Source organism: Agelaius phoeniceus, chromosome Z (genome assembly GCF_051311805.1).
Source record: "Agelaius phoeniceus isolate bAgePho1 chromosome Z, bAgePho1.hap1, whole genome shotgun sequence".
Taxonomy (NCBI): Eukaryota; Metazoa; Chordata; class Aves; order Passeriformes; family Icteridae; genus Agelaius; species Agelaius phoeniceus.
In genome coordinates, this window is record NC_135303.1 from 26,367,247 (window position 1) to 26,382,125 (window position 14,879).

At 41.4% G+C, this 14,879-nt stretch overlaps 1 protein-coding gene across 2 annotated transcripts in view; it reads left to right on the plus strand.

Moving 5' to 3' along the window:
• APBA1 (amyloid beta precursor protein binding family A member 1) overlaps positions 1 to 14,879 on the plus strand; it is an 86,728-nt gene that overhangs the window by 67,404 nt on the left and 4,445 nt on the right. For both annotated transcript variants that reach the window (XM_077172073.1, XM_054652514.2), the window contains exons 8-12: positions 453 to 638; positions 3,993 to 4,172; positions 5,361 to 5,573; positions 13,083 to 13,202; positions 13,862 to 14,002. In XM_077172073.1, the coding sequence (XP_077028188.1) occupies positions 453 to 638; positions 3,993 to 4,172; positions 5,361 to 5,573; positions 13,083 to 13,202; positions 13,862 to 14,002 (840 nt within the window). The remainder of the gene's footprint in view (positions 1 to 452; positions 639 to 3,992; positions 4,173 to 5,360; positions 5,574 to 13,082; positions 13,203 to 13,861; positions 14,003 to 14,879) is intronic.

Consider the following 14,879-nt stretch of genomic DNA (forward strand, 5'->3'; position numbering starts at 1 on the left):
AAATCCATGTTCAAGTGCCATGTCATACAAGCAATTATTCTGGTGTGTATGACTATAGAAATAATTAGAGTTTGTGGGTAAGATAATTGTAGTCAGCTTATGTCTTCTAAGCCATGCTGCATCAAGTATTGATTGTGCCCAGAGTAGCCCAAAATATTTAGCTGCAATAATTTGCTTATAGTCCTGTACACATACATGCTCAGCATATGCAGGTTCTGCAGTTCAGGTTTTGATGTGCTTTTCCACAGAAAAAAACGCTGTAAAACTTTCTCTTTGTTTTATTTTTAGAAAGTGAAGCTCTTGGTTTCTGTTCTATTTCCCTTAATGCATGACAGATGTTACAGATTTCACCTAGCAGAGGTCTTACAGCTATTTGTGTGTTTTGATGATACTAGATGTCCAATAAGAACCTAGTTGAAGCAGCTGCTTATGTTGGTTTTCTTATTCCCCAGGAAACCATGATGGATCATCCCCTGCGGACCATTTCTTACATTGCTGATATAGGAAATATAGTTGTTTTGATGGCTCGTAGGCGAATGCCACGCTCTAACTCCCAGGATAATGTGGAAGCATCTCACCCCTCTCAAGATGGAAAGAGGCAGTACAAAATGATTTGTCATGTCTTTGAGTCTGAGGATGTAAGCAATTACATTGTCTTGTAGTTTTCTAGGAGTGGAAAAGTAAGCAATTTTGATAGGCCCAAAGCCCATTGTGAGTGGTCCTGTTTACTTTTTAACTGGACCCAGTATTTCGTTTAAGCAGAGGAACTTGCCTGCCATTTATATGTTTGGACATGACATGTCACAGGAAGTTGGTGTTTGTAGAAACGCTTACTTTTTTAAAGTTTCTTTAGTGCCTTCCAGTAACAGTGATAGGAGGGTCCAGTTGCTGCAGGTTACAAATACCAGCTCAAATTTTGCATAGGAGAGGGAAAGTCTATCAGAGATGCTTATTTTCATAGGGAAATTCTAATTCCAAGTCTTGCATTGAGGATCAGACACTGATGCATACCAGAAAGGTGATTTTTTATTTTTCAGGTGGTTTGTGTAGGGGCTGTAGTTACTGTCATCATATCAAAAAAACAGCAGAGAAAGTTTGTGATTTCAGCAGTCCCAAAATATGCTGAATAGAGACATAAATGACTAAATTTTAACCTATGGCACAGTTAAGGTACTTTACACAGGATTAAGTTACCTTACACAGGTCTTGATCTCCTGCCTTCACAATCAGTGTTTATACCTTGCCGTTTTTATGTACTTTTAAAAGTAACTTTCAGTAACTGAAAAGTAAAATCAAACTTACTAGATTGAAGTGGTTAGATAAGCAGTTTTTAGGATCATAGTCAAGTTAGACCTAGTAATCTGGGAAACTAACATACTGAAGACAACTAAGTAAAAATACCAGTTTCTTCCATGTCTTCCAAACTACAGTGAACAGCAAGGACTTTGAGATGGGAAGGTTTTCTTGAATAAGGAGCTGATTTTATGTAATAATTTAATGTAATCTGCTCTAAACCTCTGTCTGAATATATTATCTGAATATATTATTGCACATGAATGTGTATACATGACCCACTGCTGAAGTTAAAAAGTAAGGATGAGCACTGATGAAAGTAATCCTGGACCAAAATTGACAGTATATAAAAATTCTGGATTATTTCCACAAAATAACATGTTTTGTTAAAACATGTTTTGTAAACCTGTTTTGTAAAGCCTTTTAAGAATCTGGTGTGAAATACAGTAGCCAATGTATTTTTTGCTTAATGACATTTGACATGCTACCCACTTTGAGGCTGCTGTTCCTGTGTTTCTAGTCACAAGTTTAGACACTGCTTGCTCTTTTACTGGCCAGTTGAAAAAGCAGAAATCAAACTGTCACGTTCCAGAGTCTTGGGCTTATTTTCCTTTACTATGGGGTGGTCTGAGCCTTTGCATGATCCATTCTTTCCAGATCTGTTACCTAGGCTGCTGTTAATACTTTGGTTAGCTAAAATTTGAACTTCCCAGTCTATGTTTTGTTTCGATCAGCCTGTATTTGTGTTGTGCGTGATCCTCTCTGTGCCTGTAAATCCAACTGGCTTGTAAAATGCCTGTAGATCCAATAAAATCATTGCTCATTAATGGGGAAAATATGCTGAAAAACTGCAGATTATATCAACTCTCCTTAGTCATGGTATATAGCTCACAGGTAACTTCCCAAATTTATCTCAAATACTGAAGTGACTAATAGTCAGAATGGAAGGACTGTAGCAGCAACAAAATGGCAGCTTCAAAGATTTTGTACCTCCAGTGAAGTCATGTGGCCTGTTTATATTATAAAACCTGTCTTTTCTTCTTCTGGGATGGCTGGGTACTTGGCAGAATCTACACAGAAGTGAAACAGAAGCTGTGAGCGTGTGAGTGGGTGTTGGCCAGAACATGTCTCTGCTTGGATGAGTCTTTGTCTAAAGAGGACAGCACCAGATTTTCAGCTATTTAGAGGTGTACCTTTAAATGAGTTGAACCTTAGTGATGTGTCCAAATGCTGGGTGTATAAGCGGGAGCTGGTCTCTTCCTGGGAGTGAAGATGCATGTGTACAAACATAAAGTCTGCACTCTTCACTTACATTACTGAGTTATGGAGGTGCAGTTTTCCCATTTTCTTGCTGTCCTTGCTATTAAAATTAGGTTGATCTTAGCTTTGGTAATATATTACTGGTCTACATATTGGTCTTTTCAGCACCAGCAATCATGCTGTTCTCATCAGCAGGTTTAGTGCTAGTTTGAGCTAAGATACAGCATTTTTATTTCTGTGTTGGGAGCCTTTCATTTATTAGGGACCAAACTGGACTTTAAAAATGGCCATCAGACTGTATAAAAGTACATCTGGGCAGCATTCATTCGTTACCAGTACTCTGCCAGGCCTCCACTGTCAGCTGTGGAGCTCTCCGTTTCTCTTCCCTGTCTTTGCCATAGACAGCCCTGTGTTTCAATGCACACCACAGCCACCTCCCGTGCACTACAGAGGGCTCACTGGGTGAATCTCTCCACCTATACACAGCAGTACTCTGCACCGTGCTGTGCTTTGCTTTCCTGCCCTTTATTTGCCTGACTATGATTACTGTGTCGAAGGTGGGCATCCCTCTGGCCTTGCTTGGCACAGAGCTTTCCCCACGTCTGCCTGCTGCCCACTTTCAGTCCCACAGCTGCAGGAATCAAACAGCTCATGGTGGGAGCAATGCAGTGTAGTGAGTGAGAGGTGCATTTGGTGTCTTTGGATGCAGACAAGACTCTGGGAAGCTGCAGGTGCAGAGGGTGCTCACAAAGGACAGAATGAGTAGGAAAGAGACAGAGAACTCCCAGGATCATGTGAGTTGGAAGGAGGGAAATAAGTGTAGGGGACAGAGGCTGAAGGTAGTAGCAGGATGAAGAAGGAGATGCTTATGACCATTTGCAGTTACTTTAGGGCTTGATCTGGTCTCTTTTTTGTCTGAGGCTGAGATAGGAGTAGTCACTATCAATGTTGTAAAGGATGGTAGGAAAAGTAGGAAATACCCTTTTAAATGTGGTTGTGTGTTTCCTAGTAGACATTTTCTTTTTCATTGCTTGCTTGTCAGAGAATGACATTGCTTCTGCTGGAAGGGAGTGCCATCTGGGAGCAGCATGTGTGGGAAGAATGATAGGTGCAACCCACAGTCACTGCAGTGACTCTACCTTTACACTTACATTAGCAGTTCTTACCTGTGAAAGGATGTCTTTCTTTCTCATATTTGTAATTTATAATTGCTTACTGAGCTAGATTCATGGCAGAGCTGAATGTGTTGAGATTTTGTGGGTCTTTAAAATTAATTTGTGAGGCACAAATATTTTTTAGACTGGATTGCAGTAACTTGTAGGTTCATCAACTTGATGATCCGTTTTACAGTGTGATTGTAACAGAAAATGTCAGTGGACATGAGCATCAGAATGTTTCACTTTTTTCTTTTCTTTTCCCTTTTCTGGGAACTGCTACAGGCGCAGCTGATTGCACAGTCCATAGGTCAAGCATTTAGTGTGGCCTACCAAGAATTTTTGAGGGCAAATGGAATCAACCCAGAAGACCTTAGCCAGAAGGAATATAGCGACTTGCTTAATACCCAGGACATGTACAATGATGATCTGATTCACTTCTCCAAATCTGAAAATTGCAAAGATGTATGTATCTTTTTTTTTTCCCCACAAATATTCAGCTGCTCTTTATCAGTTGTGGGCCTGTGTTGGCAGAAACTAAAAAACCATTAATACTTCCTATAAATTATCTCAGTTAGTCTAGAATATCCTCCCTAATAGAACACCCTGTCATCAGTTCTATTTCAAATGCAAACAGTGAACCTCAAATTTATCTGCAGTCAACTGATTTACCACCTGTTTCTGTTCTTTTTACCAAACAATTTTCAGACATGTTTGAATGGGAACTTAAAGCAGATTAACAGATTAATGCAATTAAAAAAATTACAGTGAACAACATAAAATTTATAGAAGCAGCGGTGTTTATGAACATGATTAATTCCAGGTTTTAAATAACTGTATGTGCCAGAAGGCTTTGCAGCTTGTTTGATAAAAATGAACCAGTGTGCAACTGGAACACACAGGTAATGTCTTTCCAATGCAAAGTTGTAAAGTCTTGCAATCTCTTCTTATTTAGCTTTGTCCACCAAGCCCATGGCACCAGGGTTTCCTTCACTGGAATTTCTTCTTTTCATAAACAGAAATTACTTCTGAGGGGTGTGTCGCAGACATCTTTTCATGAAAATCCTTTCTTAGGATTTTTCTTGCTGAGAAGCTGAGAGGCGTCAGGAACAAAATGTAAACAATGGTTATCTGCTGCTGTGGAATGCAACAGTTGCACCTGTGATTGGCCCATCTTGGATGTTTATAATTAATGGCCAATCTCAGCCCAGTTAGCTTGGACTCTCTGTCCGAGACACAAACCTTTATTATTCGTTCCTTTCTATTCTTAGCTTAGCTAGCCTTCTGAGATGAAACTTTTCCTTCTATTCTTTTTAGTATAGTTATAATGTAATATATATATCATAAAATAGTAAATCAAGCCTTCTGAACATGGAGTCAACATTCTCATCTCTTCCCTCGCCTGAAAACCCCTGTGACCACTGTCACAGGGGTGTTCACCATGAAGTCTGTATCATGTGTCATTTAATGTTTGAATGCAAATGAAAGGTAGTAAAACATGTACCCTATTTTGTTTTGCCTTTGAATTAGGAGGGCAGGTTGCAAATGAAGAGGGGTATATTTGTTGGGTTTGTTAATGTTTGGAGGGGGATGATATTAGTTCCTTGGGTGTAAAAAAAACTCTTTTTTCAAACACTTTTTCTTATTATACAGGTTTACATTGAAAAGCAAAAGGGAGAAATTCTAGGTGTGGTGATTGTGGAGTCTGGCTGGGGATCCATTTTGCCTACAGTTATCATAGCCAACATGATGCATGGAGGACCAGCAGAGAAGTCTGGGAAGCTGAACATAGGGGACCAGATCATGTCAATCAATGGGACCAGCTTGGTTGGTTTACCACTCTCAACATGTCAGAGCATTATAAAGGTAGGGAAAATGTTTCTGGAAGCTACAAATTTTAAAGATACATAATTGAAAAGCAGAAAGTACAAAACTGAAGTAAATTCTTACCAAATGTTTGCATGGCACTTTGTATTTCATGATCTGAAAAAATAGTGTAAATTATGCCACACCAATTTTCTGTCTGGGACCACTGAAAGTGGTGTCATCTAACATCATTGATGAGGTCCCGTCTCAGTTGTCTCTTCTCAATGCTGAACAGGGCCAGCTCCCTCAGCCTTTCACAGAACTGTGGCAATTTTAGAATGGAAATGACCTCTAAGATCATTGTGTCCAATGGTAAACCTTTTCCTCCTAAGTGAAGTGCTCCAATCCCCTAATGCTAGCCCTCAACAGGACCTGCCTCCTGCAGGAGCTCCATGTCCCTGTTGTGCTGAGGAGGCCAGAACTGGACACAGCACTCCAGATGAGCCTCAGCAGGGCCGAGCAGAGGGGCAGGGTCACCTCCCTCGAGCTGCTGGCAGTGCTCTTCCTGAAGCACCCCAGGACACCATTGGCCTTCCTGGCTACACAGAGACACTGCTGGCTCAGGGACAACTTGTGCTGAGGCCTGGGATTATTCCTCCCCAGGTGCATTTGCTCTTGATAATTTCAGAAGGGTCCTTTCTGCCCACCCCTCCTGCTTGTCAAGGTCCTTCTGAAGGGTTGCACAGCACTTGGGTATCGGCCACTCCTCCCAGCTTTTGTGTCATCAGTGAGCTTTCTCCATCAGTAGGCACTCCATCTCTGATGATAAGTTAAATAAGATTGGGCCCAGTATTGAAGCTTGGGAGACACTGCTAGATACAGGCATCCAATAGACCTGTGCCACTGATCCCAACCCTCTGAACTCTCATTCAGCCAGTTCTTAATCCACCTCACCACCCACTTCCTGAGCTCTTGGCTATGAGGTTATCTTGAGAGGCAGCATCAAAGTCTTGATCAAGTCCAGAATGACAACATTCAGTGCCATTCCAGACTGCTGTGCTATTTACTTGTGTACCAGGGCTCTGTGCACAATTTCACAAGGGAATATTATGTGCAGAAGGAAGATATTATCAGGTACACAATATATTGAAATTTTATATCACAAATGGAGGCACAGGTGCCTGATATTGTCATAAGCCTTACTAGCTGTCAAATACTTCTTAATATTTGGATGAAATAGAGTAAATGCTTTTTTGTTTGTTTGTTTATACCTATTTTTAAAGCTTTAAAACTTTGACTTAAAGACATGCACCTGTGGCATCTTTGCCCAAGTTATTTCAAAGTGCTTCACTTATTTAGTTCTTCTCTTCACTTGCATAAATGGGGCATTTTAATTGGAAGAGCTTTCTTCTAGTTGTCAGAAACGCATGTGACAGTGAAAAGCTTGCAGGTCATCTGGAATTGAACAGTGCTTAGGGCGGCTGTAGCATACAAAGGAAAAAGTATTTCAACATCAGTATTTAAAGAGTGGGAAAGATGCATCACTAGAGAGTGTTTGAGACAAAGTTAATTAGTTATTTATTAGTTATTTATTGAAATTAGTTATTTGTTGAAATGGTCCTGCCTAGCTCTGCAGATCATCACGTACAGACACATAATGTAATGCTGGTGGTACATTATACAGACATTCTTCCCTGACTTTTAGCAATGTACCTGTTAGACTTATTCATTTAGGCAACTTTTTGGTAACAAGTTGTATTATGCAAATTTCTCTTTCACTTTGTATTTTTTTTAATTGAAAAATAAATTTCCATTTACAAGATAAATTTGCCATGCTAAAAAAAAAGTACAAACTATTTTTTTTCCTTCAGGGATTATCTCTTAATATTTGAACTGAGATGTTTGTTATAAAGACTTTCCATTCAGGCTTCCCAAAATGTTAATACTGAGTTCTGATAAGTAATGGATGCATAAGTCACCGAACCAGTAATTTTAGATTCAGTGAGTAGAAATGACAGCATGTGTGACAAACTGAAAATAAGGCAAAAACAGTCTTAAATCTGTAAAGAAAGGAAGGAAAATAATTGTATTAAATATCTTTGTGCCAGCATCATCAAAGCAAAACACCCTGCAAATTTAGGCTCTTTGTAATTGCTTCCTATCCCGCATAATTTTTATTTCTAAAACTCTGATAAGTTATACTTCCCTTATTCAGATGGAGATTTTATTGTGCTCATCAGTATTTTGTCAATACAGAACCAACCAGCTTTGCTGTTTCCAGCTTCTGCAGGCCTGTCTCTTCTTCCCTGATACTTACCGCAGTTTCCACAGGAACTGCCAGCCTTTTTTTTTTGTCTTTCTAAAGAGATGATAATCTGTATGTTTGCAGATCTTCATAACCACACATCTGGAGTTATTCATATAGCACTTTTGGAAACAAATATGTGTATGAATGATCTAAGTGCAGATCATTAAATGTGGTGGAAATATGCCAAATTTCAGATTTCCTTAGCATGCTGGAAAGATTCCTATGAAAAGATGATAATATTATGTGGATAAACATATGTCACAAGCCCTTCAAACAAGATAATTCAGTATTATGGATGTAATTTCTGCTCCTAATTTGCCATAAACCAATTGCAAACTGATGGAGCTTGGAAGAAGCTTTCCATGTGTAGTGGCTATTCCCTAATAGGATTATGCTACTTCTGTCTTTTTCAAAGGCATCTGGTACTGGCTACTATCAGAAATATACTCAGGAACTAGATAAAAAGGTGGTGAAAATACAATTTTTTTTGTTTCCGATCAGTTTATGTTACCAGTCTGTATATTTCTGAAGATCACCCACTTCTGAAATATATACACTTTCTGTAAAATTAAAAGGATTTTTCATTAGGGACGACATTAGTTTTTTGCCCTAGGGAATACATGTAAGTAACTTGCACATTCAGCAGGGAAGTAAGGGCATGACAGTATCAAATCTATTCTGTGCATGTACCCTGAGTGAATTCAGATGACCAAAGTTAGACACTTAAATTCCTCATAGAAATGGGCATCCCCAGTACTCTGCATGACTCCCACCTCTCAGGATTAGAATGCTGAGTCAAAAGCCCCTTAGACTTTTCCATAGACATTGTGCCCACAGTGTAGTTCAAGTTGAGAAGTCCCTCTTCTCTGCAGTATGTGGTGTTGTCAAGATCTGCCTATAGAAAGTGAATGGCCCTTGAGCATCTGAGGTGCACTGCTAATTCCTCACCAAGTAGAGGAATCCATAGTCATGGAGGAGGTGGAGTTCAGATCTTCTTTCTCCTGAGTGTGGAGTACATGCAGCTCCCACAGCCATGAGCTTTGTCATTTTGTGGTCAGACACCCATTCATTGTCTTGCAGCAACTTTCAAGAATGAGCCAAGCTGAGCTCAGCACTGTGGGGACAGCTGTTTACACCCAATGTTGATTACATCCAGTTTAAGGCACTGATAAGAAAACAGACTTCAAGGTAGTTCATCATGCCAGGATTCCAGTTTAGTTACTTAAGTCACTGCTGAATCTGGAGCTCAGCTCAACAGAATCAGCAGTAGTAAACTCTATGTAAAGACTTCAGTATATTACCTTAGCTACAGTAGAAACTACTTTCCAGAATTAATCATTTGAAGTCAGTGTCTGACACTTTGATTGCAGTGGGACCTAGATTTCTACTGTATGTATGAAAGGGATTTAGAAGCAGATACTGGAATTGGCAGGTGTTTAATTAAGTGAGCTGAAAGTTGCTGTATTTTTTAGAAAGCATTTAGTTCTTTATGTGAATTTTCTTTATAAATGGATTTATGGCTTATATTTTGTGTGAATTAATAATTTCAAAAATCTCTTAACAATCTCCAAGAGCTCTGAGTACTTGAAGTTGTACAAAGGGTCAAGCTGGCATTTATTTGTGGTTTATTACATTTTTGTTTTCATTGAGCCATATGAACACAATCTCGAGTCTGGCAGTCACTCCTGTTACTGGATAGACCAACATTTTGGTTCAAAATAGAGCAGGCTTCTTAATGCTGTGCCCATTAGGATTTGAGTAACTTCAAGACTGGATGCTCCACAACCTCTCTGGGTAATACTTGTTTTACCACTCTGACAGTAAAAATAAATTTTTCTCGTTCAATTTTCTTCTAGTAGCAAGGAGTTCATGGTGAATGTGATACAACTCAGTTGGAAGGGAGGAAGAGTACTTCGAAGGTATCAACCTCTATCTTGAGGTAGATGATGAGTGAGTAGATAATTTAGAGGTTAGGATAAAAGGGCAGACTGGTAAGGGTGACACTTGTGGGTGTGTGCTACAGGATGCCTGGTCAAGAAATGGATGAGGCCTTCTACAGGACAGCTTACATCAGCCTTGAAGTCACAGGCCCTGGTTCTTGTGGGGGACTTTAACTACCCTGACATCTTCTGGAGAAGCTACATAGCAAAGCACAAACAATCCAGGAGGTTCCTGGAGAGCACTGGTGACATCTTTCTGTCACAGATGGTGGAGGATCCCACAAGAAATGGGTGTGCTGCATGACCTCACCCAACAAACAGGAAAGGGCTTGTTGGAGGTGTGAAGATTGGGGCCAGCCTGTGAGCAAGAACTGCAACCATGGGCCTCAGGAGAGCTTATTTTAGCCTCTGTAGGGATGTTGACAGAATCCCATGGGAAGAGGCCCTGCAGGGGAGGTTGATTCAAGGATCACTTCTTCCAAGCTCAAGAACTACACATCCCAATGTGCAAGAAGTCAGACAAGGGGTCAAGAGACCTGCATGGGTAAAGGAAGAACTCTTGTCATTACTCAAGCATAAGCAGGGAAATACACAGGAGATGGAAGCAGGGTCAGGCCTCTTGGAATTAATATAGAGAGGTTGTCAGACTAAGGAGAGCTGAGACAAGGAAGGCCAAGGCCGATTTGGAATTAAGTCTGACTGAGGATATCAAGGAAAACAGATGGGCTTCTTCAAATACATCAGCAACAAAAGGAAAACAAAGGATAATGTGGACCTGTTACTGTAGGAAGGGGGCACTCTGGTGACAGAGGACACAGACAAAGCAGAGTTACTGAACAGTGCCTTTGGACTGGTGTTTGCTTTCAAGACTAGCCCTCAGGAATCTCTGACCCAGGAAATCAGGGTAAAGAAATGTTGGAAGGAATATTTTCCCTTGGTCAAAGAGAATTGAGTTATTTAAGGCAAACATCTAGGCAAACTCAAAATCTGCACATCCATGGGCCCTGATATGATGCATCCATGAGTGTCACAGACATGTTTTATGAAAAATCCTTTCCATAGGATTTTTCTCCTGAGAAGCCTCAGAAACAAAATGTAAACAATAATTATCTGCTGCTGTGGAATGCAACAGGTTCATCTTTAATTGATCCATGTTGGTTGTTTCTAATTATTGGCCAGTCACAGTCCAGCTGTCTCGGACTGTCTGGTCAGTCACAAGATTTTAATATCATTCCATTCTTTTCCATTCTGGGCAAGCCTTCTGATGAAATCCTTTCTTCTATTCTTTTAGTATAGTTTTGGTATTATATATATATATTAAAATAATAAATTAGCCTTCTGAAACATGGAGTCAAGATCCTCGTCTCTTCCCTCTTCCTGGGACCCCTGTGAACACCACCACACATGAGGGCTGACAGAGCTAGCAAACACACAGTAAGGATCTTGGCCATCATCTTTGAAAGTTCATGGCAATCTGGAGATTTGTATGAGGACTGGAGAAAAGCAAATGTCACCTTGTCTTCAAAAAGGGCAAGAAAGAGAACCAGAGAACTACTGTCCAGTCAGCCTCCCTTTATCCCTGGGAAAGTGATGGGACACCTTGTTCTGGAGGCCATCTCTATCCACAATGACAATAAGGTGATCAGCAGTAGTCAGCATGGATTCACTGAAGATAAATCATGCCTCATTAAATTAATTGTCTTCTACAGAAGAACAGCTTCCTGAATGGATGAGGGGAGAGCAGTGGATGTTCAACTTCTGCAAGGTTTTCAACACTGTCTCTCTCAATATCCTAGTAGACAAACTCAGGGAATATGGACTGGGTTAGTGGGTAGTAAGGCGGATAGAGAATTGGCTGAATGGCAGATCCCAGAGGGTCATAATCAGTGACACAGGGTCAGGTTGGAGGTCTCTAGGTAGCAGTGTCTCTCAGGGTTCAATACTGGTGCAGGGTTTTTTTAAGTTATTCATCAATGTCTTCAGTGAAGGGACAGATGCCTCCTCTGCAAGTTCACTGATTGAGCTGGGAGGAATGGCTGACACCCAAGTTCTGTGCATCCCTTCAGAGGGTCCTCAACAGGCAGGAGAGATGGGCAGAGAGGAACCTTCTGACTTTCAGCAAGGGCAAATGCAGGATCCTGCACCTGGGGAGAAACCACTCCATGCACCCGCACAGGCTGGGGCTGACCTGCTGGAGAGCTGCTCTGTGGAAAAGGACCTGGGGATCCTGGTGGACAAGTTGTCCCTGAGCCAGCAGTGTCTCTGTGTGGCCAGGAAGGCCAGTGGTGTCCTGGGGTGCTTCAGGAAGAGCACTGCCAGCAGCTCAAGGGAGGTGACCCTGCCCCTCTGCTCGGCCCTGCTGAGGCTCATCTGGAGTGCTGTGTCCAGTTCTGGCCGCCTCAGCACAACAGGGACATGGAGCTCTGGGAATGGGTCCAGGGGAGGGGTACAAAGATGGTTAAGGGACCAAAGCATCTCTCTCATGAGGAAAGGCTGAGGGAGCTGGCCCTGTTCAGCCTCAAGAAGAGAGAACTGAGAGGGGCCTTATCAATGTAAGTATCCGCAGAGAGGATGCCAAGAGAATGGAGCCAGGCTCTTCTTGGTGGAGCTGAGCAGTAGGGCAAGGGGCAGAAACTGATGCACAGGAAGTTCCATGAGAACATAAAGGAATAACTTGTGTAGGTGATCATGCACTGGAACAGATTGCCCAGGGAGGCTATGGAATCTTCCTCACAGGAGATATTCAGGAACCATCTGGACACAATCCTGTGCCATGTACTCTGTGATGACCCAGCTTGAGCTGGAAGGTTGGATCAGATGACCCAGAGTGGTCCCTTCCAACCTGACCCATCTTGCGATTCTGTGAATAATAGAAACTATGAGTGCTGCTTATACGAGGATGATATAAGGGAGACCTACTGTTTGCTTGACAGAAATTAGTATGTTTCATTAGGGAAGCAACTGTTTTGGTAACTAACTTAGTTACTTATTTAAAAGTCATTGGTCATTTGGTGAGCTGCATGAGCTGATTTAATATCCTTTTATGTATGATTTCTGTTATCAAATGAAGAAACTGCCAGCAGGAATCTAGTTTTCCTAACACAACTGTGCCAGATTTTTGGCAAGAAAAATTTGATGTTTTATCCCTTACCTCACTAAATATTCTGTTGCTTGTGTCTGGCATTCAGTGATCAGATTCTGGTACAATGCATACAAAGATCTATTTATTCAAGGCTGCTCCCATGTGATCGTTCTAACAAGTTTTTTTTTGTTCTGCTCATGTTACATGTTTACAACTCTCAATTTGGTATTTTTTTTCAGGGTTTGAAAAACCAGGCCCGGGTTAAACTGAACATAGTTAGATGTCCTCCAGTAACCACAGTCTTGATCAGAAGACCAGACCTCAGATATCAGCTGGGCTTCAGTGTGCAGAATGGGATCGTAAGTACCTTCCACTGTTTCTGATCAAGCTTTAACACACATGAAACTTCCTCTCCATTTGTGGTTAAGTTTCAGTGTGAGAAGAGGGAAGCTGCTATTTTCTCCCTTACAGCAAGCAGGATTTTACATTTGTCAAGTCTGAGATATAAAAGTTGTGTTAATAAGAGGTTTTGTCTTTGACTTCACTTACTTCACAAATTTACAGTCAGACAGAGGAATAAAAAAGTTGTTTCAGCTTCAAAAACCAAAAATGTGTGGAAGAGTCTGCTTTCAGCATGCATCATATATGTCTTTAGCCAAGCCATTGCATGGTCTCAAAAGAAAAAGCCTGTTCTTGATCCTTTTTGTTGTAAGGCATCTGCCTAATGAACAATATTAAATTGAGGTCCTTCATACACTCAAATTTCCAAACCAAAAGACATGTAATGTACAACACAAACAGCCTTTTCTGACAGTTTGTTCTGCTCTTGGAAGAGAATATCCATTAGCTACTCATCACTAACAAATTTTGCTTTGGAGTCAGTGATAGATTGCATCTTAGAATTTGCTGTTGCGAGTCTGCACTTAAATGTTGATTCATATATTGCAGGCAAAAAACAGGTAGTCAAAAGTCTCTGTTCCTTATCCAGCCCATGATAAATTTGTGCTCTCCCTTGCAGATCTGTAGTCTTATGAGAGGAGGCATTGCAGAGCGAGGAGGTGTGCGTGTTGGCCATCGGATCATTGAAATCAATGGGCAGAGCGTTGTAGCAACACCCCATGAGAAAATTGTTCACATCCTCTCAAATGCTGTTGGTGAGGTAAGAACCAGCAATGTGTCTAGGCAGTATAGCAGAGTTCATTGCTGTTACCAGTAACAACCAGTGGAAACCAGTAATGAGCAGTGTCCTTCAAGGCACTGTACTGGGACCAGCACTCTATCTGTCATGTCTTCATCAGTGACATGGACAGTGGGATTGAGGTGCACTCTCAGCAAGTTTGAAGATAACATCATGATCAGTGATGCTTAAGGAAAGGGATGCCATTAGAGGGACCTGAACAGGCTAGAAAAGTGGCCCATGTAACCTTTGTGAAGTTCAGCAAGGCCAAGTGCGAAGTCCTGCCTCTGGGTCTGGGCAATCTCCTACATCAATAGAAACTAAGGGCCTAAAGGGATTGGGAACAGTCCTGAAGAGAGGAACTTGGTGGGAGGAAAGTTGGACATGAGCCAGGAATGAACACTTGAAACCCAAAAGATGAACTGTATCCTGGGCTGCATCAAAAACAGTGTGGCCAACAGGGAGGTGATTTTCCCTTCTATATTCTGCTCTTGTGAGACCCCACCTGGAGTCCTGTGTGCAGTTCTGGGGCCTTCAGCATAGACAAATGAACCTGCTTGAGCAGATACAGATGCAGGCCCTGAAAAGGGCCAGAGAGCTGGAGCACCTCCGCCTGTGAGAAAAGGCTGAGAGGGGCTTCATTGTTCAGCCTGGAGAAGAGAAGGCTCCAGGGAGACCTGACAGCAGCCTTTCAATGTGTAAAGGGGGCTTCTAAGAAAAATGGAGAGAGGCTTTTACCAGGGTCTCCGGTGCAGAACAAGAGGCAATGGTTTTAAACTGAAAGAGAGTAGATTTTTAGATCAGGCATAGGAAGAAATCCTTCACTATGAGGTTGGTGAGCCATTAGAACAGATTGCCT